We start from the raw sequence: 24,987 nt of genomic DNA, 5'->3' as shown, positions 1-24,987 counted from the left end.
ACAATGAATCTCGGCCGGATCTGAGAGATCCGTGCTGGGCTTCATTGTGCACCTTGTAAAAAAAAATAAAAATGTTTAAATGTAAAAAAAAAATTGCGTGGGTTCCCCCCTTCTAAGGCAAACCAGCCTCGGGCTCTTTGAGCCGATCCTGGTTGCAGAAATATGGGGAAAAAATGGACAGGGGTTCCCCCATATTTAAACAACCAGCATTGGGCTCTGCGCCTGGTCCTGGTTCCAAAAATACGGGGGACAAAAAGCGTAGGGGACCCCCGTATTTTTGAAACCAGCACCGGGCTCCACTAGCTGGACAGATAATGCCACAGCCGGGGGTCACTTTTATACAGTGCCTTGCGGCCGTGGCATCAAATATCCAACTAGTCACCCCTGGCCGGGGTACCCTGGGGGAGTGGGGACCCCTTCAATCAAGGGGTCCCCCCCCAGCCACCCAAGGGCCAGGGGTGAAGCCCGAGGCTGTCCCCCCCATTCAATGGGCTGCGGATGGGGGGCTGATAGCCTTTGTTCAAAGTGAATGATATTGTTTTTAGTAGCAGTACTACAAGGCCCAGCAAGCCTCCCCCGCAAGCTGGTACTTGGAGAACCACAAGTACCAGCATGCGGCAGAAAAATGGGCCCGCTGGTACCTGTAGTACTACTACTAAAAAAATACCCCAATAAAGACATCACACACACACCTTGAAAGTATAACTTTAATACATACATGCACACCAACATACATACATACTTACCTATGTTCCCACGCAGGTCGGTCCTCTTCTCCAGTAGAATCCATGGTGTACCTGTAGAAAAAATTATACTCACATAATCCATGGTTGAAGGCTCCTCTGCTTGTAATCCTTTTGTAATCCACGTACTTGAAAAAATAAAAAAACGGACACCCGACCACGAACTGAAAGGGGACCCATGTTTTCACATGGGACCCCTTTCCCCGAATGCCAGAAACCCACTCTGACTGATGTCTAAGTGGGTTTCTTCAGCCAATCAGGGAGCGCCATGTTGTGGCACCCTCCTGATCGGCTGTGTGCTCCTGTACTGTCTGACAGGCGGCACACGGCAGTGTTACAATGTAGCGCCTATGCGCTCCATTGTAACCAATGGTGGGAACTTTTTGCTCAGCGGTTGACCGAGAGTGACCTCACCGCTGACCACAAAGTTCCTACCATTGGTTACAATGGAGCGCATAGGCGCTACATTGTAACACTGCCGTGTGCCGCCTGTCAGACAGTACAGGAGCACACAGCCGATCAGGAGGGTGCCACAACGTGGCGCTCCCTGATTGGCTGAAGAAACCCACTTAGACATCAGTCAGAGTGGGTTTCTGGCATTCGGGGAAAGGGGTCCCATGTGAAAACATGGGTCCCCTTTCAGTTCGTGGTCGGGTGTCCGTTTTTTTTATTTTTTCAAGTACGTGGATTACAAAAGGATTACAAGCAGAGGAGCCTTCAACCATGGATTATGTGAGTATAATTTTTTCTACAGGTACACCATGGATTCTACTGGAGAAGAGGACCGACCTGCGTGGGAACATAGGTAAGTATGTATGTATGTTGGTGTGCATGTATGTATTAAAGTTATACTTTCAAGGTGTGTGTGTGATGTCTTTATTGGGGTATTTTTTTAGTAGTAGTACTACAGGTACCAGCGGGCCCGTTTTTCCGCCGCATGCTGGTACTTGTGGTTCTCCAAGCACCAGCTTGCGGGGGAGGCTTGCTGGGCCTTGTAGTACTGCTACTAAAAACAATATCAAACACTTTTCACAAAGGCTATCAGCCCCCCATCCGCAGCCCATTGGATGGGGGGGACAGCCTCGGGCTTCGCCCCTGGCCCTTGGGTCGCTGGGGGGGGGACCCCTTGATTGAAGGGGTCCCCACTCCCCCAGGGTACCCCGGCCAGGGGTGACTAGTTGGATATTTGATGCCACGGCCGCAAGGCACTGTATAAAAGTGATCCCCGGCTGTGGGATTTTCTGTCCAGCTAGTGGAGCCCGGTGCTGGTTTCAAAAATATGGGGGACCCCTACGCTTTTTGTCCCCCGTATTTTTGGAACCAGGACCAGGCGCAGAGCCCGGTGCTGGTTGCTTAAATATGGGGGAACCCCTGTCAATTTTTTCCCCATATTTTTGCAACCAGGGCCGGCTCAAAGAGCCCGAGGCTGGTTTGGTTTAGGAGGGGGGACCGCACGCATTTTTTTTTTTGAAAAATTATAACATTTCCCACCCCTTCCCACTGATAAACATGCACGGATCTCATGGATCCGTGCATGCCTATACAAACACGGGATAAAAAAGCAGGTCTGTTTTTTTTTAGCACTTTTTCACGATTTGTATTTTAGCACGGCAGTGTTTGGCTATTGTCGGCAGTGTTTGTGTATTGCACTTTTTAGTAAATGACTGATTTCTACCAAATTGCAGGCGTATTTGACCGATGGTGTATTGATTCGTGATTTTTTCCAAGGACTTCCAAAATATTACGAATGCCCTCATCACTGCCGTGATTTTTGCTTAGTAAATTACCGAGATGACACTTTGAAGAAAAAACGGCATCTCGGTCAAAATCGGGACCTTAGTAAATATACCCCACTGACTTTATTTGTAAAGAAGCAGATCTGTATGACAAAATATTCCAGCTGGTGAAGCAGACATTTTCTGACACAAATAATGGGGAGATGTATCAACACTTGGAGAAAGTGGAGAGATAAAGTACTAACCAATCAGCTCTTAATTGTCATTTGCAGGCTGTGTTTGTAAAATGCCAGTTAGAAGCTGACTGGTTTGTACCAGCGACGGCTGCTGCTCCTGGGCTGAACGTGGGGGATTGGCCAGCACATATAGACATACATGTACAGTTGTATGTAATATATGTGCTGGCTGCCTTTCCTGGGGATTAGCAGTCTCAGCATGCACAAGACACAGGCACACAGAGCTCAGCCTGTATATCATTAATAAGCCCGGCTTATTGAAGATAGGCTGAACATTGTGGGCATGTGTCCCTTGCGTGCTGCGGCTGCTGATTCCCGGGTAAGACAGCCAGCACATATATTACATACAACCTTACATGCATGTGTATATGTGCTGGCCGGCTCGCCCCCTGTAGTTTTTGGTCAGCACTGCAGCCCAGGGCCAGTAGCCACCGATGGTTGTTACTTTATTTATCTCCACTTTATCTCTCTCCAGTTTGCTAAATCTCCTCCTTTGTGTCATGCACTTCAGTACAACTACTGTACTGTTAGTGTATTTCTTCTATGTATTATTGTTACATTTGCAATGTACCCAGAGTATTTATTAGTGTGAATGTACCATATTTAGATATTGAACTTTTAAAATAAAAAAGGATTTTACAGTTCCCAGGTAACATTGGTTTTTCTAGTGTCACATCTTTAACCTTCCTGTATTTCAATTTGCATATGGTAAAGGTCATGCCCTACATAGCATCGGTAAGGTGACCGTGAGAAGGGACAATGGGGGTCATTCCGAGTTGTTCGCTCGCAAGCTACTTTTAGCAGCTTTGCACACGCTAAGCCGCCGCCTACTGGGAGTGAATCTTAGCATATTAAAATTGCGAACGAAAGATTAGCAGAATTGCGAATAGACACTTCTTAGCAGTTTCTGAGTAGCTCCAGACTTACTCGGCATCTGCGATCAGTTCAGTGCTTGTCGTTCCTGGTTTGACGTCACAAACACACCCAGCGTTCGCCCAGACACTCCCCCGTTTCTCCAGCCACTCCCGCGTTTTTCCCAAAAACGGTGGCGTTTTTTCGCACACTCCCATAAAACGGCCTGTTTCCGCCAGAAACACCCACTTCCTGTCAATCACATTACGATCACCAGAACGAAGAAAAAAAACCTCGTAATGCCGTGAGTAAAATTCCTAACTGCATAGCATATTTACTTGGCGCAGTCGCACTGCGGACATTGCGCATGCGCATTAGCGACTATTCGCTCCGTTGCGACAAAAAAATAACGAGCGAACAACTCGGAATGACCCCCAATGTAAGGTGCTCTAGTCAATACAATACGATTACTGACTCAGTTGTATACGTGAATCAGTTGTGCAGCCATCAGGCTAGCAATCGACTAACACAGTGAAACTATGCAATAACTCATAACAACCAAATTAAAAAAATAACGTTGGCTAGAGTAACCTAAAATATTGTGCTGTTTACAGAATGCACAGCAGGACATGCACGAGGTTTAGTAAGAGATCTGTCAAAATCAATGAAAAGATTACAATGTTTTTAGTTCTAAAGTTTTCCATATAAGTGATATAATTGCACGAGAATGGCAGACATACACTCTGGAATTCCTCTCTAAAGGTCCGTGAACTCCGTCGTTTACGGACATATCGCGTCAGCCCCGCAGCACAGCCGACGACCAATAAAGCTACCGATATATTGGCGCATCACTGTGTGTGTACGTGCGGTCGGCCGACCGCCCGTACACATGCTGCGGCAGCCAGCGGTGGCTGACAGCTGAACTGGGCGCTCGTGTGTACACGCCCGCCCAGTTCATGACATCAGTCCCCGACAGATCGGGCAGTGTGTATGCACAGCACACTGCCCGATCCGTCCATAGATATATATGCCGATCAATTGATCGGCAAATATATCTATCAGTGTGTACCCACCATAAGATGGATGCTATCTGCAGGACAAGTCACAGACATGCAAATCTGCAGTTGCCAAAAGTCTATAAATTCCAGGAACAAACTCGGATTTTTAAGATTTGTTTTGTGAATTTTTGACAAGATAAATATTGTAAAATTTGTTAATTAATATCCAACTACATAATAATTCCTTTTTTTTATTTTGATCTCAGAAGTTCATACTTACAGAAACCGAATATTTGAAATGGAGAAAAGTTCAAATTATCAAATCCATCAGTTATTATATGATGGGGATTGTAGTGCATGGATACAGTATCATGTGTAATTTGTGTAGATGCACTAACTTAGCTACAACATGTCCCAGTATCTAACAACTAAAAGCAGATGATGTACAGTTTAAATATCTCATGACATTTTCTTATTATATTTATAAACAGTTTCTTATATAGCCAGGGGCATTTTAACAGAGGAGGGGGCCTGTGTGAAGGATCTGGGTGGGCCTCCTCCTCTCCCTGACACAGTAGGCTCCGGCATTGTGCTGAAGTCTACTGCGCATGCGCAGGTCTTCCGGAAATATGGTGCCTACTACAGTATGTTCTGGAAACTAATTTCACTACTGCGCATGTGCGGCAGCAACTTTGGCTGTGATTTTTTCCGCGACTGCAGCTCCCGATGTGGGACTCAGGAAAGGTATGGATTGTGGGTGCAATGTGTGCGGTGTGGGCTTCCTTTGCACACATTATAGAAACGCCAATGTATATAGCACAGCAACTTACATTACACTTTACAATTGGAAACAACAGTGATAAAACAAAACTGGGTAATAATAACAGACAGTCATTAAAGTGGACTTGACATCCACTCAATGTGGAAGCAGCCATTTTGTGGGCTCAACCCACCATCCTGGACATAGCAGCCTATGAATTCACTGGGAACTAGTGACATCACTAAGGCATCAAAGTGGAGTCAGACAATTAATATTCATGAATGCAGATGATCAATTCACTACAAATATTCAGCCAGCCAATTCACTAGTCACTGATGCAAAAAGTACTTGGTACCTCATGGCTCAGTGCATAGGGCCTTATTCAGGTTGGACCGCATCTGCAATGCAAACGCATTTTCCCGAATATAGGGCTAGTACGCAGAGCCCATTCTGTGCAAACCCGGCCTGGGAGGTGTGATCACATTGCAGTGATGTGAACGCCTGACTGACAGGCAGAGGCGTTTGCTTGCCCGCGATGCGGTGTTGTAGGGGCGTGGCAACAAAAAATAGCAAAACTGCAACTGAAGCTGAATAAGGACCAGCACAGGGCAAGGCCGCACAGCATGCTGAGTGCAGCCCAGCACTGTGATCACAATCTAATTGCGATCGCATTGTAATTAGATCGTGGTTGCAGCAATTAGGGTCGACCCCTGCCTGCTTAGTCTGGCTGCGAAGGCAGGCACATCTCCTCCATCGCAGCGGCCACGTGAGACGTCATGCTACTGCCTTGAAATCGGCCTGGACCCGCCCGCGTTTTCGTCACCATGTCCCCACAATACTATGTCACCACCCCACTAACGCCTCGGCCTGTCAAACGGCAGAGACTTTCACATCACTGCAATGCAATCTCATCTCCCGGGCTGCACATGCGCAGAACTTTGCATGCATTCTGGACGTATATTCTGGAAAATGCAATCGCATCGCAGGTGCGATCCACCCTGAATAATGCCCTGAGGTCCATAGTGAGAAGTGGCTGGTACAGGCCTCAAGATTATAATATTCACTATTTGCAGGCAAGAGGACCACTTTAAAGTTCTTTAAGATTGCCTTTTTTTCAGAGGCAGAGAATATGCTGACAACATCTTTTCAGATTTTTAATAAAACTTGTATTCATCCCTTTCTAGAAATATTACACAGTAACAAGGTGCTTTAAGTGCTGAAGCCGCTAAACTGAGATACAGAAAAATGTCATGTCGAAGCTAAAAATGACACAGGAAATCAATGGCCAAGATCGTTTTCCCTTTCACGTTGGCTAATCTGTTTCCGGTAAACTAGCAGACAGCCACACAGATATTATTTTACATTTTTCGCAGCACTGCTGGGAGAGTCATATTCTTAAAGCTCTCAAATGGATAAGCAAGAGGAAGTGAAGGAAAAAAAGCAAAGACTTGTAAATCGCTTATGAAGCAGAAAATTTTGCTTATCACCCTTGGCAACAGCATAATGAACTTCAATCTGCAGAAATACATTACGTACAGTCTTTTTTCTAAAACATGTTAACATCTACAGATAAGTAACACGCTTTTCTAGACAGCTTTTTGCAGTGTTGGATGTGATTGTGAATGTGTTTGATTTTAATTAAATCTCAAAATTAGTAGAATCAAATTTTGCTTTCTCAAAACAAAGCTAATGGCAATTTAACTCCATTTCTTGATTTATGGACGCTTAAGATTTAGGTAAAACATTAAAGTGCAGCCTAAAGTGATTACTATGGAGGCAGTCATTTTGTAGGTTTAGCCACAATTAAAGAGTATGCAGTTACTGAAGGCACTAGGAACTAGAGATATCACTGAAGACATATGCCTCAGTAATGACACTCGCTCCTAATGTATGTTTAGGATGCATTATCCAGGCATGTATGATCTACAACTGGTTGAAAGTAATGAATTAACAGGTTTACCGTAAAAGCTTTTTCTCATGGTGTCTATTGATCGATTTTGCTTTTCATCGGTTTGGAAATTCTTTATATTTTCGGTGGTCGTTCTACTTGGCTCCCGAACAACTTTGACTTGTTCAGCTTTCAGAGCTATCGCTTGTTCTAAAAGCCCCAGGTTCCCTCGAGTCATCATGTCATACATCTCAGACTCATCTGTTACAGCTGATTTTTGAGAATGACTGTCATCGTCTTTATCATCATCTGACCTGACCTCTACAATGACTGAAAATTCAGGTTTTGGGCTAAATGGCCCTTCACAGTGGATTTTAGAGGGGTCCTGAGAAACATGGGGCATATCTTGGCTCATCATTTCAGAGGTGTGTTCTTCTTCTTCTTCATCATCTTCAAGATCATCATCATCATCATCCTCATCAACCTCATCATCATCCTCTTCCTCATCATCTTCATCATCCATGTCCTTCTTGCAAGCCTCCTCGCACATCACATCATCTCTGGGCTCAAGACATGACTCGCTGCTCGGCTCACTGGTCACTTCGATGACTTCTTCAGCATCTTCCGTCTGTATGATGATCTCTTTGTCACATACCTCTTCCACTGCTGTTTCCTCAACCACCTGCTGGACTACCTGCACCACGCCAGAACTCGGCTTAGGGCTCTCCAGTTCACTTTCTGGCAAATGCCCTTCTGATACCAAAGTTTCTTTTGCTATTTGGCCCAAGTTTAAAAGAGAATTGGCAATGATTTCCTGATAACTGCTATAAGTGGCTTTTGTGGATGTGTTGGTGTTAGGCGACGGTCCTTCATACGCTGCTTTAACAGAGCTTTCAGATGCAGCTAAAAAAACAAAACAAAGAAAGAAATAGGTTATATTTATCCTGCCTGCAATTACATTGTGAAATACACACATCTTGTTATTATGTTGCTTGAAAGCACATCTGGAGCAAAACCCTGATTAGCTGTGTCACAGACTAATGATAAGGGCACTAGTTAGTGAATACCCAGCAGGCTACTGTGATCCTATTTATGGGAAATCCAGATTATACTTCCAATGAATGTTTGCTAGTAGTCTTCTACATTCACTTATAAGGGAGAATATGTTAATCAAGCATTTATATAACAATTTGGTTTTATATGAAGTTCCTCATATCTAGGTTTGTTGTTTGCTACCTGTACCTCACCTGTAATATGTAAAAGTCTTCCCCAACGATGGTGTGTTTCTTATATCCATTAAAGAACACTCCAACTGCCCTATTGTATATAAATCCAAATGATCTCTCCCACATATTAGTAATAAATGAATTGTAGTAGGTAAAAGATAGAGAAGCACCTTCTCTGGGGTCTGGACTGGGAGACTCTTTGGGTTCGGTGCTCTCAGATTCCTCTTCTGTCTCCACCAATGTTCCTTCAGAATCTTCAGTGCCAGACTCCTCATCTTTTGCCTCTGTCTCCTCACTGCCATCACTGTCTATGTTGTATCCCTCATCCAGGGCAAGCTTGAGAGGGTGTGACTTCCTCTTCGATGAGAGGAGCTCAGACTCTGTATCGTGCAACTTGCGTTTTCGGGCCAAGGGACAGCTTTGTAAACTGCGGGATGCCGACAGGAAAAATCCTAGTGAAATAACTTATATTTTCCAACCTATTTAAGTAAGGTTTTATGGTAAGACTAGTCTATTCAAACAAAAGCCTATATGTTTTCATGGATTCAATGAATTACCTTCTATGTCTTGCATACTTTCCACTGATGTGTCCTGAGCCAATACAGCCTGGGGTGGGACAGCTTCAGAGAGTAAAGAATAAGATAGAAGAGATGTTAGTGAAGCAGCCCTTCCCATCTCTCTCTCTCTCTCTCTCTCTCTCTCTCTCTCTCTCTCTCTCTCTCTTGCTGCTTACTCTGTATCTCATTCTGATGAACCGTATGACCTGGCCTTCGTGTGCTTCAAAATTAATGAAATACTTCACCTCCCTTAATTAATTGAGTGCTTCATTATAGTTGTACAGCTACGCTTAATTAAAGATTTGTATGTGCATGGCTGCAGTGTAAAGACACCTTCCGTGTCTACATTAACTCTGCGACTACAAAAGGAGACAATTAGTGAATGCTATCTGACATCAGATGCAAAGGATAAGAGTGAGGTTAGAGGAACAAGGCCCATGAAGATTATTGTGTTTTTAACATCTGCCTCTGTTACAAATACTGTGTTTGTGTTTTACTGGAAAACCAGACTGCGCATAAAAATAATTTACATTGAACTGCACAGTGACATTTATGTTGCCCTTATTCTTTTTGATTTGCACAGTCGTGGCCTGTTTTATATTTAATAACAAACCCTTAAAGAAGAGCTGCAGGGAACATCTTTTTTGGTTAACTACAGACATAAAGGTAAATATAAATAGCCAGTACAGCAGCAAGTACTTTAGGAGCGAGCAATTGCTTGTCATGGCTACGGCAATGTGTTTTATAAGCAGGGGCACTATATTTAAAGAAAGTCTATTATTAATATTTATTTAAGTTTAAGTGCAGTATGCCGCCTACACCTTGTGGACGTCATTTATGAAGAGCAGCAGATTTACACCACAAAATGCTTTGGATTTGCACTGTTGAGACTGGACCAAGAGCGCTTATAGATGCAAGCCTACATTCTACACATGGATGACGCCTCTACAACTTAAAGTACACACCTAGGTGTGTGAGGAAAATTCAAAATCTCCAGAGGCGCACTTTACAACACTGTAATACCCTTTACACATTAGCATCTAAATCCTGGCTCTTTGAGTGTGAACGTGCCTCAACTCGGGATTATGGTAGGTAAGAAAGCAAACTACAGTACCCTGCACTTTACCAGGGTCGGGGCTGAGACCCACGGATTTTCCAACTTTTAAACCCAGCAAATTCCCGGCCCTAAGCTGAAAGGGGTATTAATGTCACAGTAAACCCTCTTAGAACTTTCTTTGCACACATTTCATTAAATACAATTTTACTGTTGTAAATTACTGTCTGAGATAGCCTTATTTATTAATAAAATTGTAGTAATAATGAGTGAATGGACATCAAGACTACATTTATTACATGTGGCAATTGAATATTACATTGCTTGGAGAGCACATGGAAATACATTCTTTAACCAACACAATATTTACCAATGAAAGACACAAAAATGGATCCCAGGAAAGTCCATGATGAGACTGGTGCAAAACCAATTTCCTTTTGAGAAATGAAAATGGCCATGGGTCCCCTTCAAATGGATCCTCTCCTCCCCTTTAAAATCTTGCTGCACATAAGGAAACCTGTGTCTGTGCTACTCCATGTAGCGAGACGATGCACCTACTCTGTACTCTACTAAGAATACCTTCCGTTAATTCAACTCCCCCCTCTGGCAGTAAAAACTTTTACTGATTTGGAAACTGAACCACATTCCTTCATATGACTATGTGCTCCAATATGAATATAAGTGCAATGATGCAAATGAAGATGCAGAGAGGGTACAATGCTAATTTCACACTACACATTCTGTGTTTGGGAATTGGTCTTCAGTGGAGGAAGCCAATTACTAGCTAACCAGTATTTATGAAAACAAAACCTGTGTGTGCTGTGATATGACTAGGTCATATTAATCAATAGGCCGTATACTAAAAACACCATATTAGCAAAAATGTCGTAAAAAATAACAATTTGGGAACAAAATACTAAAAAGAAAGATACTGCATACATTTTTAAATAGCATTTATGAAATCTACTACAAAATTGCAAATGCAAGGCTTTAGCCCCATACACACTATACAAGATTTTGAAAGATCTTGCTCTTTCACAATCTCGTCCAGTGTGTACACTAAGGGCCCTACACATTGGCTGAGGTGCCCGACGGCCGATGGGCGACCCAGTGGTGGGGAAGTGGTGACGGGGCAGTGAAGTTTCTTCATTCCCTGACGTCACCCGGCCCTATAGCCCTGCATGCTAATATGGACGAAATTGTCCTTAAATGTCGTTCACGATGCACACTCCTGTGCATCGTGAACGACCCCCTCCCTCGACTGAACATGTACGGACGAGGGAGGTCCTCGTTAACGACAGCCAAGCTGCATGGCCGTCGTTCCCCCTGCAGTCGCTGCCTATCCCGGCCGCATCGACAAATGTGTATGTACTTGCCGATGCCGACCCTCGTCGGGTCCCCGCCACCACCAATATCGGCGGCGGCAGGGATCGGGTAGTGTGTAAGGCCCTTTAAGATGGTGAAATGAAGTCACACACCACATTTAGAAGCAGTCACATTGATTCGCTTGTGAGAGTTCATGTCTTACCTCACTTCCTGTCCAATTAGTTCAACTGGGATTCCTGGGGAGACACCAATGCATAGGTATCAGCGGGGCAGCTACTATACTGTGTAACCTATACCAACATATTGATTCTATAAGAAATGTCAAGCCTATAAAGTTTATACATAAAAATGATAGTGTATTGTTCAAGTCAGCTTCAGAAGGGGAGGGATGTATTTAAATTTTGAAAGGAAGTGAGCAATGACTATCAGAAGCAGGAGATTGTGTGAAATTTTACAGGACAATAGGAAGTAATATAGTAATATACAAGCAGTACATAGATTACTTTTTACATTTGAGAATTTGTCTTACTTTTGTACTTTTGGGGTGTTCCATAACCACCACTATGGAGGTATTCAATTAGGCCCGCAATCGTGAAAATAACATGCCTATCGCAGATTTTGTTTTGCCTGCCTGAGGTATCGGGGTTAATAGGATAGTCCGGGTGGGTAAATTAGCCATGGTAAATTACCACTGTTAATTGAATACCACCCTATATATCTGTAATTCTAACAAAAAGTAATGTAACACTGATAATGTACTGTTCTGTAGATACTGTTCATCCAAATTGTGCCTATATTTCCTACTCACAGTTGAAGCAGCCATTTTGAGTCAATATTTCTAGGAGTATCAATTCATTAGTGTTTCCAACCTCGGTCCTCAAGGCACACTAACATTCCAGGTTTTAAAGATAGCCATACTTGAGCACAGGTTATTTAGTAACTCAGCTATTTTAATTGAACCATCTGTACTCAAGCAAGGATATCTTTAAAACCTGGACTGTCAGTGGGCCCTGAAGACCAAGGTTGGAAAAAACTGCAACATCACTGAGGCAGAAAACATTTATTTCTGGTGAATTAATAAATTGAGCATATGTTTAATACACAAAATGGCTGCCTCATTGTCCATAGGAACTCTGTAATAACATATATGGTAACTGCTTCAGAAGTCAGAGATAGAAATGGGTTTGCAGATTTCCTAGCAGGCAGTAAAATAACCCGTAAGTTTCCTTGTCTCTTGTGAAGTGATGCCTAGTATTCAGAGAACAAAGTGTTTGTCATCCCACCTCCCTGGGAGTATTGTTAAGATTCAGGCAGATCTATGTTCTATGTTCTTTTCACAGAACCAGCATGTGTGTCCCTGGATCTCATACTAGTGGGGCTTTCAGAGGCCGCCCCCAGAGACCTCCTGGCATCCTTCTCTCTGCCGCCGGCACTCTGTACACGGATCTTTGTATATAATTAGGAGCTTTCCAAAGTTCACATTGCATTAATTATAAATCAGTGTATTCTGCTGGTGCATTTTGTGAATGAATCTAATATTGTGTGATGTGATTGAGATATCTGAAAGGAAAATGAGCCCTTACCTCTGATTTTGGATCGTGTGCGAGTCCTTTTGTCGTCATTCTCTACATTCATCTGAAATGAAAGAGATTTCCGGGAAATATTATAGAAGAATTTTAATAATGAGGCATAACTTAAGATACAGTAATACATGTGCTAAATTGGAGCAGCAGCAATAGAATTGAAGAGTAATGTAAAATCCTTCTTTGCAGAACCTCAGATGAGTTACAGTCTACCTGTCATCTCCATGAAGACAGCACTTAGCTTCTAAGGGTTCACTCATATTAATATATATTTATAAGCAAACCTGCACTGAAAATCTGACGATTGTGGAATTTACCAGAGGGGAAATACTTAAGAGTATTACTGGGCTAGACTAGGTAAACACTTTTTTTTTTTAAAATGGTTACTTTGCCTCAATCAGACCTGCAACCAAAGCCGCCCACCCCCACCATTGGACACACAAAAATGGTAGCCACCAGTGCTTGCTTAAATATCGATGACTGATAATCCTTCTCTATTACAACTACTACTATTATTATTAATCTGCTACTTTATGTATCAATTGGTCTCCCAGGGGTGTGGCGAGGGTGGCTCTAGTGGAGCGCGAGCTCTGGGCACCTAAACATTTGAGGGTGCGCAGCTGCCTGCCAACACCTCCCCCCCGTATGCTATACTGTGGGCCACTGGACAGGCAGCCGCAGAGCAGAAAGAGGAGACGCACCGATGGATTCGGAGACTAGGTAGGGAACAGGGCAGGCCAGAGGCGATAGCAGGAGACACTGACAGCCAGCACATGCCATAGCTCTGCCGCCCTCTTAATATGTCTCACTGTCTGCTTGCAGTGTGCAGCAGGGTAACTTCTATCCTGCTACACCACTCTCTGCCCTGGCTGCTGCAGCACCTCTCTCTGTTCCAGCAGCTGCTGCTGCTGCAGCACCTCTCTCTGCATTAGAAGCTGCACAGTAACTTATATAAGCGACTCTACTGTGGCATAACGTGTACAAGCAGCTCTACTGTGATGTAACGTGTATTAACGGCTCTACTGTAGTGTAACTTGTAAAAACGGCTCTACTGTAGTGTAATGTGTAAAAACGGCTCTACAGTGGCATAACATGTATGAGTGTCTCTACTGTGTTTTGTAACCTGTATAAGGGGCTCTACTGTGTGGTGTAACGTGTATAAGAGGCTCTACTGTGTTGGGTAAAGTGTATAAGGGTACTACTGTGGTGTAATGTGAATAACTGACAATACTGTGCGGTATAATCTGAATTGGTACTATTCTGTGGCCACGTCCCTTCCCCATGAAGCCATAACCCTATATTTTTGTTGCACGCCTTTGGAGCGCACTGTCCCTATTTTAAGCATGGGGCCGCACAAATGAAACTTTTGCCCTGAGATCCACAAGGTCTAGAACTGGCCCTGTCACCAATTTGATTTTTTTTATTTTTTTTATTTTCAAATGTAACATGCACGCAATTCAGTACAAAAGAGGGGGCGTCAAAAAATACCCTTGCTATGTGCACCATGGTACCTAGCTACACCTCTAGTCCCTACACCACTTCATTCGGGCAGAGCCATCTTTAACGTCTGCTTTATGTAATGATCTTCTTCAATGATCAACGGTGAGTAAAAGATCTGTGCTTTATAATAAATGATAATAATCTGAGATGATGAAAGAGCGGGTACCACCGCTTAAGTTTTGCCAACACAGTCTGCATGTCCTTACCACAAATCCAGCCCTGTCTGAGCTCAGCCCTTATTGTATATTGATCAGTGATGGCACAGCCACATTACTGCCACACATGAATCTGAAACGCAGTTCCCAGTTCAGCGTTTTGCTGCATTTTGGAGCCAAAAGGTCGACTATTATTTGCTCCCATACTTTGGCAGATTTTCTTTCCAAACAGACAACTATTTGGATGGTTAGACAGATAGGGGTAAATGTAATAGGGTCCAAGTTTTTTGTGTGGGACAAACACGCACCTTTTCTACATTAAACGGTGCAAGTTTGTGCCAAAACTGAATCAATGTAATAGCCTGCAAGTTTCTAAGTTCAAGGCTATTAATCATTGGCGATTGTGTACGAGTTTTTTCGTATGAAAATTCACACATTGTAATGTGAGTTTCATTACATTATGCTAGTTTGACAGTAGCATGCACAGATCAGTAGATCAGTGAGAACTGTGCATGCTTCTGTCTATGAAAATTAAGAAAAAGTTAAAAAGTTGAAAACACAACTAGCCTTGAGCTGGTCCTGGTTGAAAAATACAGGGGAAAAATTGACTGAAGCCCCCCTGTATTTTAACAACCAGCACTGAGGCTAGATTTCTCTCCATTATAGACTATGGAGAGAACTCTGAGTGACAGGCCAGCCCCACACAGAATATCAGCGCGGAGCTCCTCAGGATCTGCAAGCTGATTGACTCACAGGTTTCCTAGTGACACATACCCTTCTACATGTCCGGTGGTTCGGATTTGCATTTTTTATTTTTTTAACCCCTGATCTACACAGGAATAGGTGAGTATGTTTTTTTTTTTTTTTTTATAGCTACCGTAGATTTCTACTGGAAAAGAAGGCCAAAGTGCAACTGGAGATTGTAGGTAAGTATGTGTGAGTGTGAGCATGTATGTGAGTGTGAGTATGCAAGAGTGTTTAATAAACTTGTACTATCTACGGTGTGTGTGTACTGTCTTTATTTTAATATTTATTTTACAGGGGGGCTACAGGTACCAGTGGGCTGATAATGCTCCACATGCTGGTACTTGTTGCTCTCAAAGTACCAGCATTCGGGGAAGGCTTGTTGGTATCTGTGGTTCCACCTGTAAAAGACAATATTAACTCGGCACCCACCGGCCACAGGTTGCAGGGATAGCATCAGGCTTCAGCCCTGGCCTTGGGTGCTCTGGAGGGGGGAGGCCCCTTTATTGTCCCCCGGCTGTGGCATTATCTCCCTGGCTAGTGGAGCCCAGTGCTGGTTTAAAAAATATAGGGGCCCCCTACTTTTTTTTTTCACCCATATTTTTGAAACCAGAACTGATCCAAGAGTCCAGTGCTGGTTGTTAAAATACAGGGAGACCTCAGTCAATTTTCCACCTGTATTTTTTTCAACCAGCACCTGCTCAAAGAGCCCAGTGCTTGTTATGCATTTGGGGCGGTCACACATCATTTTTTTTTTTACTTTTTAATTCTTTCTTAATTTGCGCAAACAGAAGCATGCACGGATCTCACTGATCGGCGCATGCTTCTGTCAAACTCGCCAGCCAGAAGCTGGTCTATAGTTTTTGCAAGTTTTGGTAATGTTTTTTTCAGTAGGTGCAAGTTATAAACTTGCACCCTTTTACAATACCTGAGTTGTATGTGTGCAATGGCAAAACATCTGGATGTGAGTTTTGCCATTGCGAGTTTTGGGATTGTAGCAAACATGCGAGTTCGCATGTTCCTGCACCCTATTACAATTGTGAGTTCAGCAAAATGTGTGAGTTTTAGCACTAAACTCACACATTTTCCAAAGTCAGACCCTATTACATTTACCTCATGATCTTAAAAGGGCAAATATTTGGGAGTTTCAAGAGTATCAAGGAAGAAAATAAGAAGAAGAAAAAGGGAAATTAACAGAACTGAAGATAGGCTACTGTGAAAAATGGTTTACAAGTAAGAGCAAGATGTGGATAGCCACCCGTAACACCACCCACCCAACCCCCAATTTCAGAGGGATCCCTTAGATCGTCCCACCAAAATCGGGATTGTGTCGCTGAAATTGGGGATGGTTGGGAGGTATGAACATCTAGTAAAGACGTTATATAAAATAAATTGATTTACATTACATTTTATATACCCTAGGGCTCATTTTGTAAATAAATGAGCTGTTATAAGAGACAAGCAGGATTATAGCACAGCCAACCAAGAGAGAATTTAAGCAAGCTTTCTAACACTGATTAGAAGTGTCTCCATATTACTCTCTCCAGGGCACAGCCAGTGAACTGCTGCTTTGTATGTATTTGCAGAGTAGAAAGCGTTCATTTAATATATTCTATTTGGATGTTCTCTGGGCTGTTTCATTTCCTGGGAAAAAAAAATCCTGGGGAGAGAAGTGCTTTGTAATTATTGTGTATATGAGTGCAGCAGAACACTACCCATCTGCATCATCTGCTCCTGTCGTCACTACCCATATAGCTACTGAGGAATGGGTACATAAAGCTCACACATATCGGACTTTACAGAGAGATCCTTATTAGTAAGTAGTAATATATGTTACATAATTATAGTGACTTGTATTCTGAACAAGGGAGACTGTAGTTAAACAACAAAATATATGTTTTATATGTGCGGACAGATCGTGGTGGTCCACGGGCTAAGATCACCCACAACTTGTAGCCCTCCCTCAGGCTAAACCCTTACACACAGACACAAATTTGATTATCCTTAAGCTGCTAAGTTCATTAATCATTAATTCCTGCCCAGCTCCTTTACCTCAATAATAGATGCATTGTGCTACTTTGACGGGGGGCCTTGGGCAATTGGCCATAATGGCCTCAGAATCCATTTGCCCTCTCTGCAGCCAGTGATAGCCCACTGCTCTTATACCACCCATTTTACTAAGTGGCCTCATGTCACTTGTTGATAGAATACCATTCACTTTAATTAAAAAGTTACAATATGTATGATAAATGGAAATAACATTTTTATCAATACATATAATATAACTAAAATATACAAAAAAAAACACATTTTTTTTTAAATACTAACATCACAAAAATAATATTGTTATATCCAAACACCACAAAATACAAGGTACATGTTTAGCCAAAACTTCAGATTTTTGTTTGAGGCTACAGAATTAACAAAATACATTTGAGACCTGAGAGAGATCTATTTTTTAACACAATTAATGTTATTTTTAAGTAAATACAGATTGATTGATTGATTGATTGATTGATTGATTTTATTAAACTGGGAAATAAGTACATGTGGATCCATGGCTGCAAAGTATATAGACATATATTTTATATCCTTATGATAATATTAATCAAAGTCCCAAGTACTAATAGATTTTGTAAAACACTCATGTTTCTAAACATGGGTTAACTTTTTCACTAATCCGTTTTATTGTTCTAAAAGCAGATTGTTTAAAATCTACTTGTGCAATGGATCTGAAATGTTCAAATTTGGTTTATTTTTATAGTATTCCCTGTGGGGGTGTCCTTCCTGCTGCTTCATTTAAATGTCCCTGACAGCGACCCATTGTCAGCTTCATTCAGAAGACAAGTCAACAGCAGTCACATCCTGATCAGTTGACACAAAGGATTCCGCTGCTGCCTCGTTCCCCGTGACACTTGTGTGTACGTGTGTGCATTCATACGTGTTTCACAAGGTCTTTACTAGAGAAAGCTGATTCACATACACACAACTATATCCTGTCTCTTTAAAGTGCTACTTTAGCCACATGGAATGTGCTATAACACTGAAACAAAATATGGTTCAGTGTTCACATAAACAAAGGTCTCCACAATTGTTTTTATTTTTACTTTTTGTCTTCCAAGGCTCATGGTCAATTTGCCAGTTCAGTGGCTCCTCGTGAGAAAGTGCATTATAGAATAAGTTATATAGTCACTACAAGGCTCAACACATACTCTAGCCCCTCCCCCACCAACGTTTATGTTTTATAGTCCCATCCGCCCTCCCATATATGTTTTATAGTTTCTCCTCAAATGGTGCTCCTTTTAGCCTCATTCTTGTCGCAGGGTGTAAAATGTGTTCCAGGCCCAATCTACGCTGAGGATGTAAGCATTATAGCAGGGAAGATTCAACTAAATGCCCCTTCTCCACTATATATATATATATATATATATATATATATAAAAATGCCCGACTTGCGCTCCTAACGCCCCAAATCCAGCAAGGTATTCCATGACACAGTCAAACTTTTGCACAGCCACAGACACTGCATTTCTGCTCTTCAATCCAAGTGCAAAATTTGTGCCACAGAACTACATTTGCATTTTCTGCATAATAATAAACATGCCTTCGTGTGTTGTATCTAGTGATGAGCGGGCGGGTTCGGTTCCTCGGAAACCGAACCCCCCCGAACTTCACCCATTTTACACGGGTCCGAGGCATACTCGGATTCTCCCGTATGGCTCGGTTAACCCGAGCGCGCCCGAACGTCATCATCCCGCTGTCGGATTCTCGCGAGATTCGGATTCTATATAAGCAGCCGCGCGTCGCCGTCATTTTCACTCGTGCATTGGAAATGTTAGGGAGAGGACGTGGCTGGCGTCCTCTCCGTTTATTAATTGTTGATGCAAATATTTGTGCTTGCTTATATCTTAATTGTGGGGACTGGGGAGCAGCTGTATATTAATATAGGAGGAGTACAGTGCAGAGTTTTGCTGATCAGTGACCACCAGTTTTATCCGTTCCCTGCCTGAAAAAAACGCTCCTTATCTGTGCTCAGTGTGCTGCATATATCTGTGCTCACACTGCTTAATTGTGGGGACTGGGGAGCAGCTGTATTATATAGGAGGAGTACAGTGCAGAGTTTTGCTGACCAGTGACCACCAGTTTTATCCGTTCCCTGCCTGAAAAAAACGCTCCTTATCTGTGCTCAGTGTGCTGCATATATCTGTGCTCACACTGCTTAATTGTGGGGACTGGGGAGCAGCTGTATTATATAGGAGGAGTACAGTGCAGAGTTTTGCTGACAGTGACCACCAGTATACGTTGTCTGCCTGAAAAACACTCCATATCTGTGCTCAGTGTGCTGCATATATCTGTGCTCACACTGCTTTATTGTGGGGACTGGGGACCACCAGTATAATATTATATAGGAGGAGTACAGTGCAGAGTTTTGCTGACCAGTGACCACCAGTATAGGTTGTCTGCCTGAAAAACACTCCATATCTGTGCTGCATTGTGTAGTATATAGTAGGAGTACAGTGCATAATTTTGCTGACCACCAGTATATAATATATAGGAGTACGGTACAGAAGGCCACTGCTGTACCTACCTCTGTGTCGTCAAGTATACTATCCATCCATACCTGTGGTGCATTTAAGTTTTGCACAGTTTGCTGACCACCAGTATATAATATATAGCATTACGGTACAGTTGGCCACTGCTGTACCTACCTCTGTGTTGTCAAGTATACTATCCATCTAGATTCTATACCTGTGGTGCATTTCAGTTGTGCAGTTTGCTGACACAGTGACCACCAGTATATATAGCAGTATGGTACGGAAGGCCACTGCTGTACCTACCTCTGTGTCGTCAAGTATACTATCCATCTACATTCTATACCTGTGGTGCATTTTAGTTTTGCAGTTTGCTGACACAGTGGCCACCAGTATATATAGCAGTACGGTACGGAAGGCCACTGCTGTACCTACCTCTATGTCGTCAAGTATACTATCCATCTACATTCTATACCTGTGGTGCATTTTAGTTTTGCAGTTTGCTGACAGTGACCACCAGTATATATTGCAATACGGTAAGGAAGGCCACTGCTGTACCTACCTCTGTGTCATCAAGTATACTATCCATCTAGATTCTATACCTGTGGTGCATTTCAGTTGTGCAGTTTGCTGACACAGTGACCACCAGTATATATAGCAGTACGGTACGGAAGGCCACTGCTGTACCTACCTCTGTGTCGTCAAGTATACTATCCATCTACATTCTATATCTGTGGTGCATTTTAGTTTTGCAGTTTGCTGACAGTGACCACCAGTATATATAGCAGTACGGTACGGAAGGCCACTGCTGTACCTACCTCTGTGTCGTCAAGTATACTATCCATCTACATTCTATACCTGTGGTGAATTTCAGTTGTGCAGATTGCTGACACAGTGACCACCAGTATATATAGCAGTACGGTACGGAAGGCCACTGCTGTACCTACCTCTGTGTCGTCAAGTATACTATCCATCTACATTCTATACCTGTGGTGCATTTTAGTTTTGCAGTTTGCTGACACAGTGACCACCAGTATATATAGCAGTACGGTACGGAAGGCCACTGCTGTACCTACCTCTGTGTCGTCAAGTATACTATCCATCTACATTCTATACCTGTGGTGCATTTCAGTTGTGCACAGTGTATATAGTAGTAGGCCATTGCTATTGATACTGGCATATAATTCCACACATTAAAAAATGGAGAACAAAAATGTGGAGGTTAAAATAGGGAAAGATCAAGATCCACTTCCACCTCGTGCTGAAGCTGCTGCCACTAGTCATGGCCGAGATGATGAAATGCCAGCAACGTCGTCTGCCAAGGCCGATGCCCAATGTCATAGTACAGAGCATGTCAAATCCAAAAAACAAAAGTTCAGTAAAATGACCCAAAAATCAAAATTGAAAGCGTCTGATGAGAAGCGTAAACTTGCCAATATGCCATTTACGACACGGAGTGGCAAGGAACGGCTGAGGCCCTGGCCTATGTTCATGGCTAGTGGTTCAGATTCACATGAGGATGGAAGCACTCACCCTCTCGCTAGAAAAATGAAAAGACTTAAGCTGGCAAAAGCACAGCAAAGAACTGTGCGTTCTTCTAAATCACAAATCCCCAAGGAGAGTCCAATTGTGTCGGTTGCGATGCCTGACCTTCCCAACACTGGACGGGAAGAACTTGCGCCTTCCACCATTTGCACGCCCCCTGCAAGTGCTGGAAGTAGCACCCGCAGTCCAGTTCCTGATAGTCAAATTGAAGATGTCAGTGTTGAAGTACACCAGGATGAGGATATGGGTGTTGCTGGCGCTGGGGAGGAAATTGACAAGGAGGATTCTGATGGTGAGGTGGTTTGTTTAAGTCAGGCACCCGGGGAGACACCTGTTGTCCGTGGGACGAATATGGCCATTGACATGCCTGGTCAAAATACAAAAAAAATCAGCTCTTCGGTGTGGAATTATTTCAACACAAATGCGGACAACAGGTGTCAAGCCGTGTGTTGCCTTTGTCAAGCTGTAATAAGTAGGGGTAAGGACGTTAACCACCTCGGAACATCCTTCCTTATACGTCACCTGCAGCGCATTCATCATAAGTCAGTGACAAGTTCAAAAACTTTGGATGACAGCGGAAGCAGTCCACTGACCACTAAATCCCTTCCTCTTGTAACCAAGCTCCTGCAAACCACACCACCAACTCCCTCAGTGTCAATTTCCTCCTTACACAGGAAAGCCAATAGTCCTGCAGGCGATACCGAAAATGTACACAGATGTCAGAAAAAGAGTCACCAGTGTCCTAAAAAATGCAGTTGTGCCCAATGTCCACTTAACCACGGACATGTGGACAAGTGGAGCAGGGCAGACTCATTGACTATATGACTGTGACAGCCCACTGGGTAGATGTATTGCCTCCCGCAGCAAGAACAGCAGCGGCGGCACCAGTAGCAGCATCTCGCAAACGCCAACTCGTTCCTAGGCAGGCTATGCTTTGTATCACCGCTTTCCAGAAGAGGCACACAGCTGACAACCTCTTACGGAAACTGAGGAACATCATCGCGGAATGACTTACCCCAAATGGACTCTCCTGGGGATTTGTGACATCGGACAACGCCACCAATATTGTGCGTGCATTACATCTGGGCAAATTCCAGCACGTCCCATGTTTTGCACATACATTGAATTTGGTGGTGCAGAATTATTTAAAAAACGACAGGGGAGTGCAAGAGATGCTGTCGGTGGCACGAAGAATTGCGGGCCACTTTCGGCATTCAGCCACCGCGTGCCGAAGACTGGAGCACCAGCTAACATTCCTGAACCTGCCCTGCCATCATCTGAAGCAAGAGGTGGTAACGAGGTGGAATTCAACCCTCTATATGCTTCAGAGGATGGAGGAGCAGCAAAAGGCCATTCAAGCCTATACATCTGCCCACGATATAGGCAAAGGAGGGGGAATGCACCTGACTCAAGCACAGTGGAGAATAATTTCAACGTTGTGCAAGGTTCTGCAACCCTTTGAACTTGCCACACGTGAAGTCAGTTCAGACACTGCCAGCCTGAGTCAGGTCATTCCCCTCATCAGGCTTTTGCAGAAGAAGCTGGAGACATTGAAGGAGGAGCTAAAACAGAGCGATTCCGCTAGGCATGTGGGACTTGTGGATGGAGCCCTTCATTCGCTTAACCAGGATTCACGGGTGGTCAATCTGTTGAAATCAGAGCACTACATTTTGGCCACCGTGCTCGATCCTAGATTTAAAACCTACGTTGTATCTCTCTTTCCGGCAGACACAAGTCTGCAGAGGTTCAAAGACCTGCTGGTGAGAAAATTGTCAAGTCAAGTGGAACGTGACCCATCAACAGCTCCTCCTTCACATTCTCCCGCAACTGGGGGGTGCGAGGAAAAGGCTAAGAATTCCGAGCCCACCCGCTGGCGGTGATGTAGGGCAGTCTGGAGCGAGTGCTGACATCTGTTCCGGACTGAAGGACCTGGCAACGATTACTGACATGTCGTCTACTGTCACTGCATATGATTCTGTCACCATTGAAAGAATGGTGGAGGATTATATGAGTGACCGCATCCAAGTAGGCACGTCAGATAGTCCGTACGTATACTGGCAGGAAAAAGAGGCAATTTGGAGGCCCTTGCACAAACTGGCTTTATTCTACCTAAGTTGCCCTCCCTCCAGTGTGTACTCCAAAAGAGTGTTTAGTGCAGCCGCTCACCTTGTCAGCAATCGGCGTACGAGGTTACTTCCAGAAAATGTGGAGAAGATGATGTTCATCAAAATGAATTATAATCAATTCCTCCTTGGAGACATTCACCAGCAATTGCCTCCAGTACACAGGGATCTGAGATGGTGGATTCCAGTGGGGACGAATTAATAATCTGTGAGGAGGGGGATGTACACAGTGAAAGGGGTGAGGAATCGGAGGATGATGATGAGGTGGACATCTTGCCTCTGTAGAGCCAGTTTGTGCAAGGAGAGATTGATTGCTTCTTTTTTGGTAGGGGCCCAAACCAACCAGTCATTTCAGTCACAGTCGTGTGGCAGACCTTGTCGCTGAAATGATGGGTTCGTTAAAGTGTGCATGTCCTGTTTATACAACATAAGGGAGGGTGGGAGGGCCCAAGGACAATTCCATCTTGCACCTCTTTTTTCTTTCATTTTTCTTTGCATCATGTGCTGTTTGGGGACAATTTTTTTGAAGTGCCATCCTGCCTGACACTGCAGTGCCACTCCTAGATGGGCCAAGTGTTTGTGTCGGCCACTTGGGTCGCTTAGCTTAGTCACACAGCTACCTCATTGCGCCTCTTTTTTTCTTTGCATCATGTGCTGTTTGGGGACTATTTTTTTGAAGTGCCATCCTGCCTGACACTGCAGTGCCACTCCTAGATGGGCCAGGTGTTTGTGTCGGCCACTTGTGTCGCTTAGCTTAGTCACACAGCAACCTTGGTGTGCCTCTTTTTTTCTTTGCATCATGTGCTGTTTGGGGACAATTTTTTTGAAGTGCCATCCTGCCTGACACTGCAGTGCCACTCCTAGATGGGCCAGGTGTTTGTGTCTGCCACTTGTTTAGCTTAGCTTAGCCATCCAGCGACCTCGGTGCAAATTTTAGGACTAAAAATAATATTGTGAGGTGTGAGGTGTTCAGAATAGACTGGATATGAGTGGAAATTATGGTTATTGAGGTTAATAATACTATGGGATCAAAATGACCCCCAAATTCTATGATTTAAGCTGTTTTTTAGGGTTTTTTGAAAAAAACACCCGAATCCAAAACACCCCCGAATCCGACAAAAAAATTTCGGTGAGGTTTTGCCAAAACGCGTCCGAATCCAAAACACGGCCGTGGAACCGAATCCAAAACCAAAACACAAAACCCGAAAAATGTCCGGTGCACATCACTAGTTGTATCCCTCTTCCACATTCACAGCACGGAACTGATCTATACATGTAATACATTTCTAAAATATTAATAGTGCCATCTGTGATCAACAACTTTGGAAACAACTGTATCATCTGTCTGTAAGCAAATCAAGCACAAAGACTTTCATTGACATATATCAGTGTCGGCATTGTGAAAGCTGACATAGAGACTACATACCTT

The 24,987-nt window shown here is 43.5% G+C and overlaps 1 protein-coding gene across 4 annotated transcripts in view; it reads right to left on the bottom strand.

Moving 5' to 3' along the window:
• Positions 1-24,987, bottom strand: part of MYT1 (myelin transcription factor 1) — an 81,372-nt gene that overhangs the window by 32,981 nt on the left and 23,404 nt on the right. For all 4 annotated transcript variants that reach the window (XM_063959214.1, XM_063959216.1, XM_063959217.1 and 1 more), the window contains exons 3-7: positions 12,960-13,011; positions 11,579-11,612; positions 8,997-9,059; positions 8,610-8,866; positions 7,286-8,116 (exon numbers count right to left, since the gene is read on the bottom strand). In XM_063959214.1, the coding sequence (XP_063815284.1) occupies positions 7,286-8,116; positions 8,610-8,866; positions 8,997-9,059; positions 11,579-11,612; positions 12,960-13,011 (1,237 nt within the window). The remainder of the gene's footprint in view (positions 1-7,285; positions 8,117-8,609; positions 8,867-8,996; positions 9,060-11,578; positions 11,613-12,959; positions 13,012-24,987) is intronic.

The sequence above is a fragment of the Pseudophryne corroboree genome, chromosome 3 (genome assembly GCF_028390025.1).
Source record: "Pseudophryne corroboree isolate aPseCor3 chromosome 3, aPseCor3.hap2, whole genome shotgun sequence".
Taxonomy (NCBI): domain Eukaryota; kingdom Metazoa; phylum Chordata; class Amphibia; order Anura; family Myobatrachidae; genus Pseudophryne; species Pseudophryne corroboree.
The sequence above is the reverse complement of the archived record's forward strand: the minus strand, read 5'-3'. Positions and strand labels throughout refer to the sequence as shown.